Below are 24,268 nucleotides of genomic sequence, written 5' to 3'. Positions count from 1 at the left end.
TGACTGCCACTCAGAGTTGTGGGGTTGATTTGAGGCGGGGCATGGTTTCGCTCGCGGCTGAAATCTCTTTGAAACGCTTATTTGTGGGGTTTTTAAATCGGGCGTCTCGCACTACCTCTGTCACCCACTCATTGGCTGAACGATCAGGTTCGCGGCTCTTCCATTGGAGCACTTACCCTGTCAATCATATCCCATCTTGAGGGCGTGCCTAGGGCGAGGTGGGGGGAGAAGAAGGGGTGTGGCTTGAACGCGGGTGGGATTTAGGCGACAAGGTGGGAGGGAGTGGGCGTGGCTAAAGCAGAGGCGTGGCTGGAGGGGGTTGGGTGAGAGGCGTGGCCATTGGCGTGGTGGGCGCGGCTAGAGGAGGGGGCGGGGCCGGGCAGGGGGGAGCCGCGCTGAGATTGCCCTTGTGTCTAGAGCTCGAAGCGGCGGGTAGCGGAGCAGGCTTCCCGTGAACCAAGGCAAGCGAGCGCGGCTGGCAGCCTCCTCCGCGCCCGGCTCCAGAGCGGGGACGTGCGCCCGGCACCGCTGCACCGGGGGGACCTGCCCAGCGCCAGAGGAGGAGGGAGCCGCCTCACCACCCGCCCCCGCGACCCTGGTCCTCCTCCTCACCCCACTGGATACAGCGAGGCAGAGGGAGACACTGCGGCGGAGGCTCCTGCTGGGGGACAGAAGCGCCCGGAGAGAGGCGGCGCAGGCTGCGGGAATCTCTGCCTGGCGCCCACCCAGCCCGAGGGAAGCCCCCAGGATGCGGCTGAGACCCAGCGCCCTACTGCGCTTCTACAGCCTCTGCGGGCTCCTCATACAAGGTACCGCCCCCAACTCCGTCCCGGGGACCCCGCCGCGGGGGTGTGGGCAGCCCGGGGGGTCCCCCGCCTCCGCCTGCGCCCCGCTCCTGGCCCCCAGCCTCCCGCACTCACTCGTGCTGCGCTGTAGGGATGCGAAGCGCCTCACGAGCCTTAATCCTCCTTCTCCCCCCTCCCCCACCATCCCTTGCAACCAGCCCTTCAACTCCCTGTAACCTTCCCTCTCGGCCACCCCCTCGCCCCCCGGCAAACGCGTCTCTGGAAGTGAGAGGCAGCCGCGTCCCTGCCGCGGGAGCGTGGCTCTTAGCGATGCCTCATTGGCATGGGCGAGAGAGGCAGAAGAGCGAGTCGGTGCTGGGCTCATATGCAGGAGGCGAGAGGATTATTATTATTATTATTATTTTTAATAAAAACCTCGAGCAAACCCAGGTTTCCGAAACCAACGTGGCTCTTGCGGAGCCCCCTTTAGCTGTGCCACGCATCCTGCAGCTACTTTCCAGACTCGGCTCTTTGGGGTGGGATTTCTCCCCCTCGCCTCCTTCCCCTCTCGCCTTCATTGACAGGAGCCTTCCAAGTGAAATGTAACAACCACTGTGTGACTGCAGTGGAGGGAAATCTGCAAAATACTATTATCGTGCACATGAATAGTGAGTGAGGGGTGGGAAGAGAAACCCCTCCCAGCTCCCGAGACCTTGCCTTATTTTGGGGAAAGGCAAGAGGAATATAAATGGCACTGGATGGAGAAACCGGCGGAGAGAGTTGGCTCCTGCTGTTGTGGGGAGGAGGATGTGGCCGTGGTGCTGGAAGGAGAGTAAGGAGGATCTCTCTGTCTGCAGCGTGGGGGAATCTGGGTTTGGTCTGGCCACCCCTCCCCCTCTCTCCAGTTGATTGGGGACGAGAAGTTGCCAGATACCCGCGTGCGTGTGGGTGAAGGAATCCTGAAGTTACCCCCCGTCACATGCACCCCGGCGGCCTTGGCAGGATTTAAATGAGGTCAATGAGCCGTCATTCAGCAACTTCTTCGCCTGCACCTTTTTTTTTAAAGATAGCTGCGGGGAGAGAAACATCCCTTTCTTACATATGGGGTAAGGGAGGGGAAGAATCAAATGAACTAAGTGACCTTGTGGTATTTTTTTTTGTTTGTTTTGTTTTTTTTTTTCTCTCACCTTGTCCCTGTAAAGTTTGTATTTTCAAATCTCTCTAGTGAGCATCCTGTGCCGAGGTTTCCAGAGGAGGTTAAATTCCCCTCCCCCAGTCCCTCCCCAACAGAAGCAGCAGTAATCTGCGGGGCGTCTGAAATAGACGCCTCTGTCTATCTCCACTGCATTCAGTAACCTGCAGGCAGCACCCACTTCACCTTCTGAGGAAGTTGCATTTTTGGTGGCGGTGTTGAAGGGGAGGACGATTAAATTCATTTGGCGATTGCAAATGATGGTTGTATACTCTTGATTTTCCTTACCGATCTGTATGAGTTGCCCAGTACGTCAATGCACAAGGAGCTGGTGATGCTATAATACAAGATTTATTGGGGCATGTGCGGCAGACTGCACCTGGGGGTTGAGGCTCCTGTGTGCCTTTACGTTGCCCTGTGAATTGTCAATTCATTGCGATGGGGGCGGGGGGGGGAGGAGGAGGGAGGGACGATGAAGGGGGAAACCTGTCTGGACTGACTCTTTCTCTCGCCAATAAAATTGGTTTTGCTGCTGCCAGAGGAGGATTTGATCTTCTTTTTCTTAAAATGCAATCAGATGCATTCGGTGCATCACGTTATTAAAAGCAAACAGTGATTTAAAGTGGTGGCTTTCACAACAGTTTAGGGAGTGTGCCAGGGAAAATGCACCATTGCAAGTAGCATTGGGTTTTTTAAAAAAAGTGCAAGAAGAAAGGTGTAATCCAATTCTACCTGACTGAAAGCAATCAAATCAGGCCTGCTCTTGTGGGAGAGGGAAGGGTTCCCTTCTTACTGCTATCTGGCTGTCTCCCACATTTATAAAATGTCTCTGTTTTTAACCTCACAGTGGAGATATATTTGGAGGGGGGTGTCAGTTTTTATTGAAGTATTCATCTACCTAGCTCTTGAGTGCTGCTTCAGAAGGTGTTTTTCCTGGGTGTATCTTAAAATGCTTAAGAATGAAAACCATATTTCTGGGATATGTCTGAGACTTGAGTAATTTATACTATCCTTTGCTGCTGATGGGTAAGACTAGAGGACGAAATGATTGAATTTTTGCTAGTAAAAGTCTGTTCTGTACAGTGGTGGCTGAGTTTCACTGAACACTAAGTTGCTTTAGTCCACCTTATGTTGGTACTTTATAAATTCTGTTTGCTCAGTTTTACCATTTATTTTGGCACAGCTAGCAGGCACAGTTAAGTATATTAGACATACTTATTTATTGTTGGCAGCTTCATAGTTGTATGTAAAAGTAGCTTGTTCCTGTTGGCTTGCCTTGCTCCCCAAAGCTGTGTTAAGCGATTCAATGGATTTGTTAAAGTTTCCTCCTCTTGGGCCTTAGGATATCAGTTTTTTCCTAGTTCATTAGATGAATAAAAACTTTGTTCTGTAGTTTTTTAAACATTTACTACTTCTGATTGTGAGGACTTCATGTCAATGAAACTTAAGCTAATTAAGCTTAAAGACCGTGCCAGGCAGTCAAGATGATGTGTCCTATATGGGAGTAAGGCAATGCCCAAAAAGCCAACCAGGAGCCTCACTTTCAAAAGTACTCCTGGGTACTGATGAAACAGTGGAAATAGGAACATGAGAACATATAATGGTTTTTCAGCTAGTGCATGCAATAACATTAATCGCAAGCACTCCATTACGTTTTTTGTTTGCTCTTTTCTGAAAGTTCCCTAATAACAGCTTGCTGTGGGAGGGCAGAAATGGTGGTGGGAGAGGGAGTAATAACATGCTGAGGTTAGAAGCAGTTTGTCAGATGAGTTCAGATGAAGGTTTCTAACCATCAGAGGAGTGAAGTTCTGGAACAGCCTTCCAAGGGGAGCAGTGGGGGCAAAAGACATATCTGGCTTCAAGACTAAGCTTGATAAGTTTATGGAGGGGGATGGTAGATGGGATAGCCAAATTTTGGCAATTAATTGATCTTGACTATTAGCGGTAAATATGCCCAATGGCCTGTGATGGGATGTTAGATGGGGTGGGATCTGAGTTACTACAGAGAATTCTTTCCTGGGTGTCTGGATGGTGAGTCTTGCCCACATGCTCAGGGTTTAGCTGATCACCATATTTGGGATCAGGAAGGAATTTTCCTTCAGGGCAAATTGGCAGAGGCCCTGGGGGTTTTTCACCTTCCTCTGCAGCGTGGGGCCTGGGTCACTTGCTGGAGGATTAAACCATGATTTGAGGACTTCAGTAGCTCAGACATAGGTTAGGGATTTGATACAGGAGTGAGTGGGTGAGATTCTGTGGCCTGCGTTGTGCCGGAGGTCAGACTAGACTATCATAATGGTCCCTTCTGACCTTAAAGTCTATGATTCAGAGATGAGAAACTTGAAGTTAGTCTGTTCTGCCCTCTCTAGTGGCTGATGCAGAAACAGTAGCTTCTATAGTCTAGAAATGCTAAAAATTTTAGCAGCCATAGTGGTTATGTAGTGATTGCACAATGCCCCAGAAGACTACATTGTTCAATTTGTTCACAATACTTGTCACACTCACCTACCTTTTTGCTTTAATTCTTCCACTAAATGAGTTTAGTAATATTATCCCCCCAAATGTAAAAAGTTTCCAGTGTGCATTTAAAACAACGTGGGAGTTCAAATGATGCACCCTTTTTTATTTTACTTGAAAAGCAAACAGTATATTGTAAACACTTCATGTGTGAAGCTATAATACTAAAGATGGGTTTTACTGTATTCTTTGTATAAAGACGTGGTTTAGGATTATCCCAGAATGCAGCTACTATAGCCCCCTGCTGTGTGATAATGCAAATGGCATCTAATGCCTTAATGTGCTCGGCTTCTGAGAAAACACTGGATAGCATTGTATGTGATACCGAAAAAGTACTTTCAATACATCAGTGCTAACACTGGGCAAATGTTTTCAAGGAAGTGTCTATAGACACTCGAAAACAATACTGAATTGCTGTAACTTAAATGACAGTGGATAGACTACTAACAAGCTTTTTTTGTCTGAAGTTGTGATCATTGATACATCTTATCATTGAAGCTGATAGGAAGCAGGTTGCCGGTAAGAACCTCTTTATCATGAACTCGGATATCTTTATAAAAAAGATACACATTAATTCCCATATTGACTGACCTAACATGATGTGGAAATAGTTATGCTACAATAGTTAATACTTAGTTGGGTAGGTAAGATTTTTTTTTTAAATTCATTGCGAGTTTTTTGATGTGAAGTCACTATATAGCTGTATATTATCCATAAAGCTCATTCAGCTAAGTTAAATTATGGATTATTATGGAATTAGGCAAATCGAAAGTATTTAAATATATGATGTAAGAAACACTTACATATTTCCTTGCCGTTACTATTGATCACACAAATAAAGTCAAAAAATGGGTGTCTAAGCCCAAGCATATTAGTTCAGCACAAACTAGATTGTTTGACTTGTAGAAATTGTTGCAAAGTCTGTTTTGGTACACAGAGAAACAAGGTAACAGATTATGGGTTTTTGTTTTGATGATGACTCTTTGTCAGCTCATGTGTGAAGTATTTAAGTCAATAAACATGATGTAGAGCTTGTTTATGAATTTGACTAGTTTAACCAAGGTTTCATTGGCTCTTCAGCAGTACACACTGATGCTTCATATGTACATGTAAAATACTCTCAGACCACATCTCATGAAGTTAAATATAATCAGTTATAATCAGTATTACTGAAATAACTGCAGAATATGACTAAGTACTTAATTGGGGAAAATACACATTGATGTATCTTGGTGAGTAAGGACTGCCGGATTAGGTCCTCAAGAAAGAGTTCTGTGACTTACACCCTATTAAAATTCTTGTTCATTATCTCTTATTCTAAAAAACCTTTAAGTGGTTATCAAGTTCTTAATGTCACTTTAACATTGTATAACAATATACAATTGCTATTTTCCTCTCTAACACCACATTAAATAGTGGACTCTCTTTTTCAGCTTGTCATAAAGCAAGTGTCCTCGCAGTGCAGGAAGCCTTGATCAAGAGACACTGGCTATCTAATAGTTCTTTAATTGAAGTACATCAACTTTTTTTGGTGGCGGGGGAGGGTTGAGGTTTATTGGCATGTACAAGATAGAGAATTTAAGTCTGTTAGTCTCCCTTTCAGCTTTTGCTTTTTTGCCATTTTAATGTTTGCATTTTTAATTCTTATCTGATACGGGATTAAATTCACTGCTGGCAAAGGGATAGGCAACAGCCTTTACTTTGGTAGTTGCACTTCTTTGTTCAAGAGATACATAGTAATATTAAAGATAGATGCAATGTGTTCTGAGTTTTTTCTAAATGTCTTTGCATTTCAAATGCAGAAACAAGTCATTTTTATGCACAGTTGCTGGAAATCTTCTGAGCGATGTCAGTTAGTGGCTAACAGAATAGGTAAGAATGTGGCGGCCTACCTTCTCACAGAAAAGCTTAGGCCCTCTTTAAGACTATAGAAGTAACTGGTAGTAACTCTCTACATAAGAGTTCTAATACAAATCTTAAAAATCTGACTTCGTAATGGTTTGCATTTCAGAACAATTCTTAGTCTTAGTTGAACTGAAACTAAATTCTGGTTAAGATACCACTTAGAATGACTAAAGAGCCTGAGAAAGCTGGAGTATAGTGCCACCAACCTGTCTTGCAGGCATAATTAAAAAAAAAAAAATCCAAACCAGTGCAGGTTGGAGATACATGGCACTATGTTATGTAACACTTAACATTTCATTTGTAATGAATAAACTGCATAAACTTACAGGACTTCAGTGTACACATTCCTTGTCCTTGAGAGGGTTTTACTGTACACCTAAAAGTACATAATGTTTGTTTTTTAAAAGTACATATAGTTTTTTAAATTCCATGTCTCTATAGAACTATGCAATTTAAAACCATGGAATAGCCATGCAAGAGTTGGGGATATCCTTTTTGGGTCTACTTTAATCTTTCTTAGCCTATTTTTAACATAAATAGATTGTTCTATATAGTCTGAACATAGGTAGTCTTCTTTTTAATCTGCAGTAGGCCAAGTGCAGGTCTTGACGACAGGGTTAAGTTGATCTAAGTTATTCATGTAGCTGGAGTTGCTTAACATAGCTGGAATCAACGTAGCTTAGGTCAACTTATTATGGTGTCTACATAGTGCTGGGTTTCTCCCATCAACTTACCTTGTGCTTCTCATTCCGATGGAGTACCGGATTGATGGCAGAGCGGTTGGCGGTTGATTTTAGCATGTCTTGACTAGAGCATTGATCCATGGTAATTTTAGACACACCCTTAGAGTAGGGCAGTACTAAGATGAAGTTCTCTAATAGGAATTGAATTATTTGGGGAAATATGCAGGGGTGGGGGGAGAGTACGAAGTCTATAATTAACAAATTGGTAATGAAGATGACATGAAACAGAAGCCTAGCCTGTTCAGGAAATCAGTTACATTATCTCTTGCAGTTCCTAGTGGCTCCAGTGTTTAAAATATAATCTTTCGATCTTCTTAAATAAGATAGAGAATCCAATATCCAGAATTAACATGAAACTTCTTACAGTAGGCTGTAATGACTATGTTAAACTGAGGTGAACCTCTAGCAACCTAGCTCTGAAAACTCCTTGTTCGTTTTTCTGCTGTTTATACCCACAACTCTCCCACCCCAAAATCTCATGCCATACTTCATATTGGGGGCATAGGGAACTTCATAATACTGCATGTGTTCCTGGTCCGGAGATGTGTTCTGCATCTGACTGAAGAGGGTAACTGAAAGGAGGTGTATTTTCTTTTCTCTAGCCAGGTAGCGAATATATTGCTTTCATGTGATCTCAAACCCTTGCTGGCTTAAGCATCAGTAATCAGAAGGCTAGGAAGCACATCACTGGTAATATAACTTTACTTTACTTCAGCATGAGAGAATTTTTCCAGTCCTTAAGGTTGAGTTTTAGACGTAATTTTCCCCCCAACTTGTCCTAAATTACTGTGGAGTGTTAAGCTGTTCCTGGGTTTCTTTCCAGTGGTAGCTATGCGTCAGTGTCGGAAGAAATGGTCCCTATGCAAAATTTATATAGCAGTGTGGATTTGTAAAGTGGTTTCAGTCATGAAAAGTACCATAAGCAAAACTTGTAACTGTGTACAGCAGTGTCTTAATCTTGTTCACTATAATTGAGCTTGTTTTTACTTAATTCTTTATACCCTGCCACTAATTCATACTGTACAAATAGGCTCTGAAATATAATGTATATGGCCTTATGCTGGTTAATAGTCCTCTCTACATCCTTGAAAGAGTAGTACAAATAGGAATTCCCTTTGCTCTTGTGCATTTATATTCACTGTAAATGGGCTTGGCAGACTGCAATTGATATGACCCATCAAAATTATCAAGTATTTAAGGGTTTTTTGTTGTCAGTTTGACTTTAGTTGCAGGAAATGGCGGAGGGGGCACACAATTTATTTAATGACAAATGTTGAGATTCAACAATGCTTTATAACAATTTAAGGCTATTCACTTTGTTTATTTTGAGTTCTCAAGCAGCATTTTTCTTTGCTTATCTGAATTTTTTATTAACAGCAAAAATACTCAGTCATTTTGTGTGTATGGTGTAATTGATTATCAATGTTTAAGGATAAAAATGTAATCTTTCTGAGCCTAATGATAAGCAGTTTAGTGGCTTATGTTGGGTGTCCCCCCCCTTTTTTGGGGGGGGTGGGGGGGGGCGCGCGGAGGAAGGCCAAGGAAAAATGAGGCCAGATTCCTGTGACAAAATGCAAATATCCAGGTTATATCTGAAATATAGCTAAATATTTTGCTTATTGAATAAATGTTTGTATTTTTATTGATATAGTAATCTCTTTTGCTAATCTTAATTAAAATGAAAGCTCACTATACAAAACAACTGATCAATGTCCATATAAAATAATCCTTATTATGGATATCCGTGTAGGTTCCTAATGCATTACACTATGCATTTCCATCTTTCTTCCCTTTGCAGAAGTGTCAAGCAACAAACCAGCACAGACAGTTCTTTGATCCAGTTGTGCTGGCAAGCCTTAACTCTACTTCTGCTTAGCGAAGCTCTACCCAGACAGCTCCAAAAAATTTGGCTGATTGACAGTTCTGAGGAAAATTTAAGGCCAAATCACTTCACAGTAGCAGTTACAGTAGACACTTCGGGATAAATATCTGAACAAATGGAAAATACCACACTGACCTACATGTGCTGGATTATCTGTAACTTGACCTGCTTTCATTCCTACCATGCTAAATAGTAGGAGGCTGCTCTGATTAGACCCTAACCATGGGGAAAAAAACAGCTAGTTGACGCAGAAGCCATTGGTTTTCAGAATTATGTAAGATTAAGAGCACTGTCCTCTTTATTCCAGAACAACTCCAGTTATGTAGGTTTGACAGTTCAGTTTTGTAATTTTGTTTGACCATTTGGATTATCAATTGAACACTGATGTGTAATAGAACCTTCAGAAGTAGCATAGATGAATATAAAAAACCCAAGAGAAATTGCAATCAACAAAATATTACTAACAAGGGGAAGTTCAAAAGCATTAGTTTAAGTTGGATCTTTGTAGTAGTTAAAACTACTAGGTTATTCAGAATCCTTTGCAACTACCCACTATTTCTACTGTTCCCCGCCATGATAGTTTTCTCTCTTACCCTCCATATTAGCATTACATATATTCGCCAAAAGTATGTTATAAATTTGCCTGCTATTACCTTCCTGTCCAAAATATGCAGATTGTAATCTATGGTAGCCTGTTTTTATTTTTATATAAAAAAGCGGAGCTCTTAGTTGCAGGAGTCAGATAAATAGCTGCATGGTGCATCTATGATACACATCCTGACATGCATCCATTAGTAGAGGAGGAAAAGAAATCACTGGCTTTTCTACTTTCTAAAGAAGTAAATATACTGTTCAATTGTGTCTACCACTGTCTTGAAACATATCGTCACAGGGTCAGCTGTGCTGGAAAAACTTACTTTATGGTTCAAAATATAAAGAGATAAATGCAGTACTGCATCTGTTAGCAAATTGAGACGCTTTAAAGGCACTGACTAGAGAGATTCACTCTGAACAGTTTACTAATCAAGGATTAAACACTATCTCTCAATCTGCAACAAAGGCCATAAAAAGACTATAATTTACAGTGGTTCTTCCCTCAGCTTGGGCCTTTCGTTAGCATCTAAATTCATTGCAACTAGAAATTAAAGAAATTCTGTCTTTAGGATGATTGGGGAATGTTCAGCATTCAAATGTTACTACAGTAGTTGACTAAAAATGGAACTGAAAGTGTACTAGAGTAAGCATAGCATTCCAGTTCCCCTTTCAAAGCTTTAAAAAAATCTTGTTGAACCCACAGATAAAATGTAGGCATATCTAATAATTAGGGCTGTCAAGCAATTAAAAATCATGATTAATCATGCAATAAAACAATAATAGAATAACAAATATTTATTGAAATATTTTTGGATGTTTTCTACCTTTTCAAATATATGGATTTCAATTACAACACCGAATACAAAGTGTAGAGTGCTCACTTTGTATTTTTGATGACAAATATTTGCACTGTAAAAAAAACAAAATAAATGTATGAGGTGAACTGAACAAATACTAAGTACTGTAGTGCAATCTCTTTATCATGAAAATGCAACTGACTAATGGGGATTTTTTGTTACATAACTACACTCAAACAAATCAATGAAAAACTTTAGAGCCTACAAGTGTACTCAGTCCTATTTCTTGTACAGCCAATCGCTCAAACAAGTTTTACATTAGCAGAAGATAATGCTGCCTGCTTCTTGTTCACAGTGTCACCTGAAAGTGAGAACAGGCATTCGCATGGCACTGTTGCAGCCAGCACTGCAAGATATTTACATGCCAGATGTGCTAAAGATTCATATGTCCCTCCATGCTTCATACACCATTCCAGAGGACATGCTGATGCTCATTTTTAAAAAAAGCATTCATTAAACGTGTGACCGAACTCCTTGGGGGAGAATTGTATGTCTCTGGCTCTGTTTTACCCATATTTTTGCAATATATTTCATGTTATAGTGGTCTGAGATGACTCAGCACATGTTCTTCATTCTATGAACACTTTCACTGCAGATTTGACAAAACACAAAGCAGGTACTAATGTGAGATTTCTAAAGACAGCTACAGCACTCAACCCAAGGTTTAAGAATCTGAAGTGCCTTCCAAAATCTGAGAGGGATGAGGTGTGGAGCATGCTTTCAGAAGTCTAAAAAGAGCAAGACTCCGATGCAGAAACTACAGAACCCAAACCACCAAAAAAGAAAATCAACCTGCTGGTGGCATCTGACTCAGATTATGAAAATGAACATGTGTTGGTCTCCATTGCTTTGGATAGTTATCGAGCAGAACCTGTCATCAGCATGGATGCATGTCCTCTGAGTGATTGGCTGCACAAGAAATAGGACTGAGTGGACTTGTAGGCTCTAAAGTTTTTCATTTATTTGTTTGAGTGCAGTTATGTAACAAAATCTCCATTAGTCAGTTGCATTTTCATGATAGAGATTGCACTACAGTAATTGTATGAGGTGAACTGAAAAAATATTATTTCTCTCAATTTTTATAGTGCAAATAATATAAAGTGAGCAGTCTGTACTTTGATTTCAATTACAATAGAATACAATATAGAAAAAAAATCCAAAATATTCAATACATTTCAATTGGTATTCTATAGATTAAAACTTCAATTAACTAAAAAAAAAATAATTGCATGAGTTAACTGCGATTAATCAACCTCCATAATAATAATAATATAACAAATATGCTGGCCTGGTGGTAGCTGCTTCACAGTATTGTATGGACCAGCAGGGGCTGGGAACAATGCTGAACAGGCTGTGACCTCCATTCCTGTGAATGTCTGAGCACTTCATCTCAACTCTCCAACTGAATAATACCTACAAGATCAAAATAGAGTGGCTCTCCCTCTCAGTCCAAACAAAAAAGTAGCATCAAGGTGGGATCTTGAACATGTATAATATGAAAATCCATTTTCCCCCACAACTTGCATAATGTGGAGAACTGCTAGCAGACAACTTATTTTGGTTGATCTTAAAATGACAAGAAGGGGTCTACTTTGATACCTCCCACCCCACTTCCATTGAGTATAATGGAACCCCCCACTACCATATCTTTGCAGGTTACACACTCACTTTATTCTTTTAACTAATAAAATCAAAGCCTGGAATCTGACACCTGACTCAAATCTTAATTTGTCAAGTCAGAAATGACATACCAAACTTATTATAAAAGGAAATGAGAACTAGTACAATACGCAATATTTTTACCATTGTTCAAATTTAAAGTAACTTGTACAAATTGTAAGCCAACAGGTGTCAACATCAAGGTTTTCTATGTTATGTGACATATCTTCACACTGGTATAGGGTGGTTAGATTTAAATCAGTGACTCAATATCACTGATTTAATTATTTAAATCAGGAAACCTTGATTTAAATGGTCAGTTTTCATTTTTATTTGTACTTTATCTACAATTTTTTGATTCTCAGTGGTTGGTAGCCATTTTAAAAACTTGTTTTGTAAAGGCTATATTTATTTGCCAAACTTGGTGCTGCTTATGCTAACATGTATGATGCACCATAACTAGCTATTCACGATTTAAGCAATATTATATTTAAGCAGATTCTTAATAAAAATGTAAAAACTAATATAAAATGTTGAATAATACGTTTATTTGACTTTTGATTCATGATTTGTGCTAAGCTCAAATAGGATAGAAATTCAAATTCAAGTAAATGCAGAATTTTATTTTTAATGTGCTAGAAACAAATTTTTCCAAAGTTATCAAAACATGCTTTGCATATGAAAGGAATCATTCACTCTAGATAGTGAATCGAACTGAAATTTATGTTCTGTAGGAGTTCAGAAGCAGTAGCTCTTACCTTCTCATATCTAATTTTTATTTATAGCTTGGAAGCGGAAAATAAGTCTTCCTGCTCTTAGAACTCCTGTTTAGTATCTCAGCTTTGAAGTAACTAGTCATTTGAACTGAACTAGTTGAATAAACTGAAGAGAAGATTCTCTCTGCCCCTGCAGAAGAGGCTATTGCTGTCAAAAGCTGGTTAAGCACTTGAACAAACTCCAGTGACCCCAAATAAAACTGGGTGCTCAGCATAGCCCTAGGAATCATGAGATCTAGCTGTGACTGTTGAAAAATAGGCTTTGGAGTGCTAGTAGAATAATCTATCACCACATTACTGTCCTTCCTGAGGTACCAGTCTCCAGGGTACTCTAGGAAACACTTGGAGGACATGCAGGCTGGTGCAACCACTAGGCAAACTAGGTGGCCGCCTAGGGCGCCAAGTGATTTGGGGGCACCAAAAAGCATGCTCAGGGGAGGCAGTGGAATGGAGGTGAGCTGGGACAGGAGGGCGTGGAGAGGGCTGCCTGCAGCAAGTAATGGGGTGGGGCATGCAGGGGAACTGCTCCCCGCCCCAGCTCACCTCTGCTCTGCCTTCTCCCCAGAGCGCACCGCCCCCGCTCTAATTCTCCTCTCCTCCCAGGCTTGCTGCGCCAAACAGCTGATTGGCGCCGCAATCCTGGGAGGCGGAAGAAGTGGAGCGGCGCTGGCGTGCTCAGGGGAGAGGGCAGAGCAGAGGTGAGCTGGGGTGGGGAGTTGCTGCGGGGGGGTGCTGCAAGGCAGAGGAGGGGAACTGCCGCGGGGGGCACCGCAGGGGTGGGAGCTGCCACAGGGGGGGCTCCCCGGGTGGAGGGGGTGTGGGGAGCTGCCGCAGGGGGGGCTCCCCGGCTCTTCCCCATGGCCTCCGCCTCTTCCCGCCCCTGCTCCACCCCCTCCAAGCCAGGGGAGCAGAGCAGGCTGGGGCCCCAGGCCTCCGTGGGGGATGGGTGGTTGGCTACTTCCTGCGGGAAGTGGAGTGACCTGGCCCCGCCTGCTCTGCTCCCTTGGCTCCCAGGCTTGGGGGGAAGGGGGAACTGCCCCCCCCCCCGCATTCGCCGGCAGCACAGCTGGGAGCCGGGGAGCGGAGCAGGCGGGGCCGGGTCACTCCACTTCCCGCAGGAAGTAGCCAACCACCCGTCCCCCACGGAGGCCTGGGACCAGCCACCCCTCCCGTGGAGGCCTGGGGCGGGGCCCCACACAGCCCCTCTGTGGAGACCTGGGCCCCCCCATGGAGGCCTGGAGCACTACACAGCCCCCCCAAAGGGGGGCTGCATAGGGCACCATAATAGCGAAGGATGGCCCTGGCTCCCTGGGCCAGAGGGGGTGCGCAAGGTGGAAGTTTCGCCTAGGGTGCGAAATATCCTTGCACTGGCCCTGAGGACATGGATATGACATTCCAATAAAGTGATTGGCACAGGCAGTGTTCTTTTCAAAACAAAGTATCTCTCTTTAATTTAGCTAATAATCTCTACTACAATCTAATCCAAAAACATGAATTAGACATGTCCCTTGTTGCAAGTTAAGGAGCATTCAGACCACAATACAATAAAAGCTATTTTGTCCAGTACTTCACCAACCAGATAGCTCTATAAACCAGCATTTCTGATTTTCATTGAAATCTGGTTTATAGTCCAGTTGGCATGAGGCGAGCAAAGGGTTGGGACATGGGAGGGGGTGTGGAGCACAGGCTTGGGGGCGGGGGGGTATTGGGCATGGGAGGGGGCTTTGGGCATGGGGTGTGTGGGGTGCTGGATCCAGGGGGCACTCTCCTCAGGCAGCAGCCTGTCCCAGCAGCTCTTAAGCAGTGTACAGTGAGTGGCTGTGCACACTGCTGCTGTCCCGCCCCAAACACTAGCTCCACAACTCCCATTTGTCTGGGAATCATGGTTAATGGGAGCTGTGGGGTTAGCACCTGCAAGCAGAGGAATCGTGCAGGGCCATGTGCCAGACCTCCACCTAGAAGCAGCCAGGACAGATCACAGCTTGTGGGGAGCTGCCTGAGGTGAGTGCCCCCAGGATCTGGCACCCCACACACCCTCCTGTGCCCCAACATGCTGCCCCATGCCCTCTCCCACTCCCAAACCCCCTCTCTCATAGTTAACTGGTATTTTTCATTTACCAGCACCCCCCATTCCCCCAACATGATGGATGAAACAGCTTTTACTGTAGCATAGTTTGAGTGATTCTAAATGAGGCACTCTGCCACAGATGGCCAGTCTGTGACAGATTGCTGGCAGATTTTAACTTAAGTATAAGGGTTTTTTTTATGTAGGGAAATTTCAATTAACACACACCTCAAGCATAAACATACTAATACTATCCAACACTATAATTATGCTGTACTATAATTAGTATATACTTAAGTATATTAAATATATTAGTGCTATACCGGGGGGGGGGGGTGGATAGCTCAATGGTTTGAGCATTGGCCTGCTAAACCCCGTGTTATGAGTTCAATCCTTAAGGGGGCCACTTAGGGGTCTGGGGCAAAATCAGTACTTGGTCCTGCTAGTGAACACAGGGGGTTGGACTGAATGGCTTTTCAGGGTACCTTCCAGTTCTATGAGATAGGTATATCTCCATATAATTTAAAATGAACAGGCTTACACTATTTGATTCCACTGCATTTTCTGGTGGGGCTGGCCGGTTGCTTGCTTGCTGCTGCTCTGGTCAGTCACCTTGGTTCCATGGCAAGTCTCTTCGGCCGTCTCTCTCTCTTTCTCTCTCCCCCCGTGAGCAATTCTTGCTGGTTCCCAACTGATTAACTGCCTGTTACCACCCTGCTTTTTATATGGTCTTGGGCATGCCCCCAACATGCTCAGACTTGTTCAATACGAATAACCTTGCACATGCTCATTCCTGTTTACCTCATCTGTCCTTACTGCCCAGGCTGTAGATCTAGCCTACTTCATGGCCATATGTCTTATGCACTGATCTGGTCACGTGACCTACAGCATCCAATGTCAAGTGACCTGTGATTTCTCAATGCTTATTCAAGAGGGAAGCCAGGGACACAAAATGGAGATTAGGAATACAAATGAAGTCCAGGGAATTCCTTCAGTATCACAGGATACTAGATCAAAGACCCAAATGGTTACAAGTCCAAAGCAAACCAACTACATTGCTTTCTTGTCCTGGCAAGTGAGGGCCATCAGGCATGTATGTCCTGACTTTTGCCATTCAGTGGTAGCAAGAACAGCTGGGGCAGGCTCAGTGGCCAGGAGCTGTAGAAGGTGATCTGTCCCTCTTGCAGGTGGGAGGGGAGGGAGCAGGCTAACTTGGAACTTTGTCCCCTTGCAACCTATGAACCACCAGAAGGGAGACGAGGGACATGATTGAGTTTGTCTCCCCTCCTCAGCTCAAATGCACATGTCCCCTTTTGCTCCTAAACCAACTAGTTTTCCATCCTGTTTAGCAAGATGGGCATTGGGCTAGCTACTTTTGTAGCCAGTAAAGTCTCCCCTTGACTTTTGTAGGACAAAATCAGGCCAAGTAGGAAGGAATAAGGTTGAAGGCATCAAATATTTAAGCTGATCAGCCACTGCAAAGCACAAAGTTAAATTAAAAGCATATTTGATATAAGTTTTGTCACAATATATTGTGTTCAGTGTTTGATCTCCTGGACTAACATTTGATTAAAAAAAAAATCTTATAGGGAATGACATTGGTATCTTGAGAACACTAATTCAGTATGCATCTGAAACTTCTTTAAATAGTGGTAATTGTAATACCGTCTCCTGAGATTACATTTTAGAGTATTATCTTGGTCTCAACAACACTTTCTCTTTTAGGCTTTATTCAAATAAAATAGTATTTTTGTATAGTACACTACATGGTGTATAATATACAGCTTAATGACAAATGTCAAGTATATTGCATTTTTTGACAGTGAAGCCCAAGATTTTCCTCCCCGACAATTGGTACCTTGAAGTTACACTCCTTTGAGGGGTCTGTATAGATTTAAGAAGTGGTTGCTACAGCAAGATGTAAAGCAGGGGTCAGTAACCTTCGGCACATGGCCCATCAGGGTAATCTACTGGCGGGCTGCAAGACATTTTGTTTACGTTGACTGGCCGCAGGCATGGCACAGCACCCCTGCAGTTTCCCATGGCAGCTTAGTGACGTTCCTGGCCAATGGGAGCTGTGGGAAGCAGCGGGCAGCACGTCCCTACAGCCCGTGGCTTCCTGCAGCTCCCATTGGCCGGGAACGGCGAACTGCGGTAAAAGGGAACTGCAGGAGGGCCGTGCCTGCAGATGGTCAATGTAAACAAAATGTCTCACGGCCCGCCAGTGGATTACCCTGATGGGCTGTGTGCTGAACATTGCTGACTCTTGGTGTAAACTTTAGTAGTTGTCCTGTTTACATATGATCTGTAAATATGAGGGGAATAATTGACATGACAATGATTGAACTTCCATTTTCTGTGTTTTTGGTTCCCTGAGGCTCTTATGACCACCTGCTTGTTATGAACATCTAAAATAATTGTGGGACACATGTGAGAACCTAACATCTCAAGCTGGTCTCCTAGTCACAGTGGGAGGCAGTGAAATGTGTGATTCATTTTATATTAAAGACAACTGCTCTAACAGTGCAACTTACAGGAAAAAAGCAAGGTCCTTCGTAATAAAGATAAATGAAATCTATGCAGTCATAGGCTATATTTGCACCATACCAATTGTATCTTCAGAATATACAGTTTAAGACTTTTTTTTTTTTTAACAATCATGTTCATATTTTGGTAAGGTGTTCTAAATCAGCTGCTTCCAAAACACCAGGAAACCCATTGCTACAGTTTGCAGCAGAAAAGGTGATTGATCTTTCATGTTGAATAAAATCTAGAAGTGACATAGATTTATTATAAGTTAACTTTGATTACAAAAGTAAATCAATGGATAATAGATATTTGAAAACTTTTATATAGGGAACTAGGTGGTGCTGTTCTTTCATCTTTGTATCTTTACTGAATTCTTAAGAACTGTCTCAGAACATCACTCTGCTTCTTTCTAAAGAGGAATTTAGCTATATAACATACTTATCTGGAACTAAATATTATGTTTACAGTAAGTATATTCTAGTTGAATATTCAACTTGTCATTTACAAAAAAGTGTCTTAAACTTATGCAGCCAACAAACAACTTGGCTTATAGTTAAAATAACAGCAACAAAAACACCTGCAGTTACTTCATTTTACTTGATTTCCTAATCATAGAATGTGCTTTAGAATACCTTTCAAATCACTTACTTTTATTCAGTACTGTTCTGTCAGACTAATTTTGTCATCCATGATTACTGAAAAATGACTCAAATTTTTCTTATAGTGAACTTCTGAAAAGGCTTCTTGGTTTCACTTTTAACGTTTTTGGAACACCTTTGATAATGCAACTGGATTGGCACTGAGGTGAGGAGAATTGGCTGCATCTGCATCATAGCAATGTGTTAATGGACTTCACTTTACAATTTTTCCTGCCTTATCAAATTTTTGTAAGCATAGTCTCATTACAAAAAGCTTATTAGTACTATATGAAGGACTAGTTAAACTATAGCGATATTCTTTCCAGAGTGCCTTCAGCCCATAAAGAAGAATGTGAGGCAGAAGTTTTATCTGTACTTCATGCATTTTATAGTAAAAGCAGAGAAAATCTTCTGCACATTACTCAGTTTTAAATGAACAGCCATCCTAAAATCTAAGGAAGATATGCATCACAGTACAAACTAGTACTAAATCAGCCATTCACTGCTGGTTTACATGTGCACGATCTACTCAAGAACAATAATGTGGGATGTGTAATCAATTTCAAGCCTTTCATATTGTACAGTAACTCCTCACTTAGTCATCCCAGTTAATGTTGTTTAGTTGTTACGTTGCTGATCAATTAGGGAACATGCTCATTTAAAGTTGGTCAATGCTCCCTTCTAACGGTGTTTGGCAGCCACCTGCTTTGTCCACTGCTTGCAGGAAGAGCAGCCCATTGCAGCTAGCTGGTGGGGCTTGGAACCAGGGTGGACCGGCAGCCCCCCTATCAGCTCCCTGCTCCCCTAAGTTCCCTGTGCTGCAGCCGCCCAGCAGGCTAGCAATTGCAGCTGTCCCTCCCTCCTCTGCCTTGGAGCTGCTCCCGGAGACTCCTGCTTGCTGTGCGGGGGGAAGGGAAAGGGCAGGAATGTCAGGGTGTCCCCTCCCCCCCTGCTCCTGAACTCTGCTTACCCCATCTTCCATAGAACGGGGGGGGACACGTGACAGAGGGAGCTTCCAGGCAGCAGTAACTGTGGTCTCAGTGAGCTGATTTAATTAAAAGGCAGTGTACCTAAAGGGAAAATGCACATCTCTTTCACACACAGTGTGTGTCTGTCTCTGTCTGCGGTGCTCTCCCTCCATTCCTGCTGCCTTGTAGACTGTGAGTTAACCCTTGAGGGCTCAACCAATTGCTAGTTCATCATTTAGCAGTAAGGCATTCCCTGGAAAATATCCCACCTCAACCAAGCTTCACAATCATCATTACTGTGTACCAGTGATTAAATTGTTTGTTTAAAACTTATTGTGTGTGTGTGTATATATATATACACACACACTAAAAGATATTAATATATATATAAAAAATTATTAGTCTTTTAGTGGAAAAAAAAATTCCCTGGAACCTAACCCCCTCGTTTACAATAATTATTATGGGGAAATTGGATTCACTTAACATCGTTTTGCTTAAAGTCACATTTTTCAGGAACATAACTACATTAAGTGAGGTGTTACTGTACATATGATCTTTACTTCTCAAAGTTCAAAATAGTAATCAAAATCATCTATAACATTTCAGATGGTGTCAAAGTACCTAATCAAATAACCCATCCTTCAGTAAGCAAGTAAAGCTTCAGTATTTCTGACATAACTGAGGTCTGTACATATGTAATCAGAATGTTCAGAACTTAATTTCTGTGGCACATCTGATTTCACATCAACATTGAAAGATTATGGTTACAAAATTTGACTTCTGAATTACCTTTCTACATGTCCCTGGTTTATAAATTATTTTAGTCCTTTTTTTTTTACAGCTGCACGTTCAGAAAGTGGAGAACTGAGTTCTGATGTCTGAAAAAAGCTTCTGACGTTGACTTTTTCGTTAACCTGCATTCAGCTTCACTCTGCTAAATTTAACAAGTGAAACTCTATTGAACCATGTGCATGGCTCTCTTCTGTCCATGTGGCTCAATTGCTTCCAGCCTAATTACACCAGTTTCCTATTACCCTGATGTTCCCTTAGTAGCAGCCTCTCCAAGAAACACAGGTCTCATCATTATATCCTGCTCACTAGAACTGGAGTGACATCTTCCCTGCCTTAAAGAAAACAATTAAGTGAAAGCAACTTGTGAAAAAGTAGTATGGACTGTTTGTCTATATATGATTATGAAATATTTTTTTTGTTTTTGTGGAGGTTTGATCATACGTTAAACATAAACGGAATAGTACTTTCCCATGCACTCTTACAACAGATTCAGTGAATATTTAAAAGAGGAATGCCTGAACGGACAATTGGCCAAAAAACTATATCAGAATCATTTGTTACATAGAATACTGTTACCAAGAATTGCAGTGTTTAAGTGTCCTTGCAACATTTGTCAGAATTTTTGTCTTATCACAAGCTACACTGAAGTATGGGTTTTAACAGGTAGCAAGATAACAGCACTTAAATGTGTCACTTCTGGCTAACACCTTGCTTTTTCTATCCCCTCTGAACTTCAGCTGGCATGTTAGCACTCATTTATGGACTTCCTATTTTGGGGAGTACTTTTTTGTGTGTGTCCAGGACCAAATTATGTATTACTGTTTTCTTGCTTTCAGTTCCACTATGTGTAGTCTGCACCCTCCTAAGAAAACATATGGCTGGAAGTACAAACAACTATTTGCTTATTTGATTTCTTCAAATTTTTAAACACTGTCCATGCATATTTAGTGCTGAGTGCCTATCCCAAAAACTAAATTTTTTTTAGCAGCCTTGTCTAGATAAGGTATCCCTGTCAGCACACTCAAAGGGGGGAAGATGTGCTTTAATAAGTGCCCAGTAAATAAATAATGCTTCTGCTGTGCGCTCTATTTTTAAATAAAATGTTCTAGAATGTGATCCTCAAAGTCACAAATGGAAGTTAGGTGTTCAGTTTTTCTTTCAGAGGGAATTAGAGTTGGCTGTCCCAAGGTTTTGTCTCATTAGTGATGGTAAAAATATCTTCCTGTAGCATAAACATGCCAAAGTTGGTCAATCTAATTCTGTAGAAGGGAAAATTGAACTTTTTTAACATAAAAACTCAGCCCTCTCAGGCTAAACAGTGTTGGGATGGGGGGGGGGGGGGAGTAGAACTGGTGTTGTCTAGTTTAAACTAACTTGGGTTAATGCCAAGGGAAATTTACTTTTACAGACACCAGCAGGATTGAGTGTTACTCCGTGAACATACTAAATTAACTAATTTATTGTAGAATATATTTGTTCACAGATTCCTATGTAGACCTAAAACATAGAATTTATTGAAATGGGATTGATACTTTATTGAATACTGCTAATACTAGAAAGCAATCTGGAGCTTTCTCAAATCCAGATAGTTACATTTCAGTTAAAGAAATGTAATCTAGAATAATGTTTTTTTCAGTGATATCTCCATAGCTAGATTTAGTAATCTAAACCCCGAGGATATCACTTTGTAGATTCTTTACATTATGGTATGCAATATCAGTATTTCATTTATCTGAGAAGAGAATTTTTGTTCACACTTTGGTGTTTTTAAAGGGTATTACAGACTGTGCACTTCCATCTCTGTATCTTTTTTTCCCCTAGTCTATTTCTTGTCTTTGTGGTGTGGTGAATTTTCTATTATATAGACATTCTAGTCATCCTTTTCAATGTCTCTTGTTTTTAATAAGGAGAGAATTGGATACAAATGTGCTGTCTATTTTGTACCATAAGCTGAAACATGACTTCACTTACTCATAGTTCAGCTTAGTCTACTTTTTGAAACAATTTTTGTTTAATGGAGGTCTAAGAAATGTAGCAGTTATTTTTCTAAACCTGTATTGTAAAAGCACAATACCCATCAAGGTCAGTCTTCCCTGGGTAGAGTGGGGTTTTCAGATTTGATTGAATCACTGCCATGAATCTTAATTAAGCTTAAACTAAATCTATTGATCCAAAGCTCTCTCATGAAGTACAAAAAGAATCTTGCTTCTAAACAAGCATATATTGAACAGGCTTTGAACTGTTAAGACTGTGTGGTTTTTTTGTTTTTGTTTTTTTTTCCAGTCTGTTCCATGTACCACACTTCTTGCTTTCCTACATCTGCCCCCATACCAATGTGTCCCTGCACCTCCACTTCCATTCAGCCTCTGTCCCAGTCATTCCCCACCACCATTAGCATTTCTGAACCCCAATCTGTGACTTTCACCCAGCAGCCCCATCTGCCCTGCTCTCTGCATGCATCTGCCTCCCCCCCCCCCTGCATATCCTGTGCCTCCTCGCCTGACTCTGTGGGCAGGGCACTGAGGAATGAAGCCTTTTCTCCTTTCCTGAGCTGACACACCGTCCCTTAACAAAATAGGTCTGTAATCTCTGTAACTGTGTTCCGGACTGTCTGTCTATCCCCTTTAATACAAGAATCTCATGTATTTAACTTCAAAACAAACTGTTGCATGGTGTGTGGTTGTTTTGTTTTTGTTTTGTTTTTATAGCAAAGACTTGCATTATTCAGTAAGCTTAGTCTATAAGAGAAGAGGCAATAAAGGTTAGAATCAGCTTAGACAAATGAGACTTTGATGCTGTCCTAGGCTATTAACTAATTGTTTCCTTCAACCTGTCAGGAAGCAAGGTGCAGCTACTGGAAATGTTCTTCCATAGCTTAGCATTATGGGTTTTTTATTGCTAGTGTTCTTCAAGTCCCTCTCAGAACAATGAACTAGATTCCTCAGAAGGGGAATATAGAGGCTGGGTACAAAGGAGAGTTGGATCAGACAGTGAATGTTACCTGTCACCTTCTATTAATAGTTCAATATGCTAGCTTGGCAGTGAGGAGAGAATCTGTCAGCCATACCTGAAGTGTGAGGGAACAAGACATGGGCTCCTCGTATGTCCTCTTCTATCTTTATAGCTGTTAAAAGGTCTCTTCAGCAGCTTGTCCCCTTTAAGCCTGAGGTGGCTTCCTCTTAGATATCCTAGCAGGAGCTAGGATATATTCCTGAGATTGCTTTGGGAGACCCAGGAGAAGGTTTCCCAGCTACTGCTAAATACCTCACAAATTGTGTGTATAAAACATATGTATAAACTATAAGCAATGTTCATAGTACTGCTTACTATGGTTGTCCAACACTTGGCAGTCTAAGGGCTTGTCTACTCTAGAAATGCTGCCAGAGGCAGGGATCTATGCTCTGAGGTGGTTTCTGGCCTGACATTTCCCATTAAGTTCTTACAGGCATCATACAGATTCCTGGGTCCCTTGTATCAGCAACAGGAACTGATATTTAAGGATGTTGTTTTACCTTTTCACTTACTTCTTTAGATCCCCTCCATGGTGTGAGGAACACTTTCCATGTCTCTTGGATACTCCTAAACTTCTTGTTGGAATCAGCATTTTTCTTCCCCTTAATTCAGAGTTGTCTGGGTACTCATGTCCATAGCATACAAGTAAAATCCTTTCTTTTCATCATCTGTCGTCATCCCCGTAATCTTCACTTTGTTTTTTGTTTCGACCACACACATCTTCTCTCTAATTGGCCCATTTACAGAAGTAAATCTGGCTTCCAAATTCTTTAATCTAGTTCTGCACAGTCTTGTTCTGGAATTATTCTTATCTATATGTGGAAAATGTTTTCTCCAGCTACCTTCTTCCAGTGGATCCAATTGTGCAGTTGCTATTGCTGGTCAGCCAATTAGCAAAGTAACTCGAAGTGTGAGTAGACCCATAAATTCATCTCAGCAGGTAGCCTAAAAGTGTCCAGTTCAGAATGGCTTGAATCTTTTTTTGATCCAGGTTGGGTTTACTTTTTCAGCTGTCTTGCATAACTCCTTTCAGTGTTTTCTTTCCGTAGGCATAATGACCCAACAGATGTGTGCCACTTCTTCTGAAATTAGTTACTTAAAGTATCTTAGATTTCTGATTCATTGACAAAGTGACACTTGACAGCAGATGGGAGAGTAGTTGTGGGTAAAAGTTCTTAAAGAAATATTGATATTTTTCTGTACTACTCTAAAAGAAATAGAACAAAATAGGGGCTGAAGATGACATGTGAATGTATCATTTCCCTCCCACCCCCAGATAATAGATCTGTTAACCCCTGGGATTAACTTCTTAACCATGGTTGATCAATTCTAATTAAATTGAACTCTGAGGCCCTAA

At 41.9% G+C, this 24,268-nt stretch overlaps 1 protein-coding gene across 7 annotated transcripts in view; it reads left to right on the top strand.

The window, feature by feature from the left end:
- The first annotated feature begins 388 nt into the window (after positions 1-388).
- Positions 389-24,268, top strand: part of CADM2 (cell adhesion molecule 2) — a 1,056,973-nt gene continuing 1,033,093 nt past the window's right edge. For 3 of the 7 annotated variants that reach the window (XM_065575377.1, XM_065575361.1, XM_065575336.1), the window contains exon 1: positions 395-809. In XM_065575377.1, coding sequence (XP_065431449.1) covers positions 749-809 — 61 coding nt within the window. In that variant the 5' untranslated portion in view covers positions 395-748. Of the gene's footprint in view, positions 810-24,268 lie in introns of all 7 variants that reach the window. The other 4 variants (XM_024102051.3, XM_065575365.1, XM_065575391.1 and 1 more) reach the window with 4 other exon arrangements.

The sequence above is a fragment of the Chrysemys picta genome, chromosome 1, assembly GCF_011386835.1.
Source record: "Chrysemys picta bellii isolate R12L10 chromosome 1, ASM1138683v2, whole genome shotgun sequence".
In the NCBI taxonomy this organism is placed as follows: Eukaryota; Metazoa; Chordata; order Testudines; family Emydidae; genus Chrysemys; species Chrysemys picta.
The sequence above is the reverse complement of the archived record's forward strand: the minus strand, read 5'-3'. Positions and strand labels throughout refer to the sequence as shown.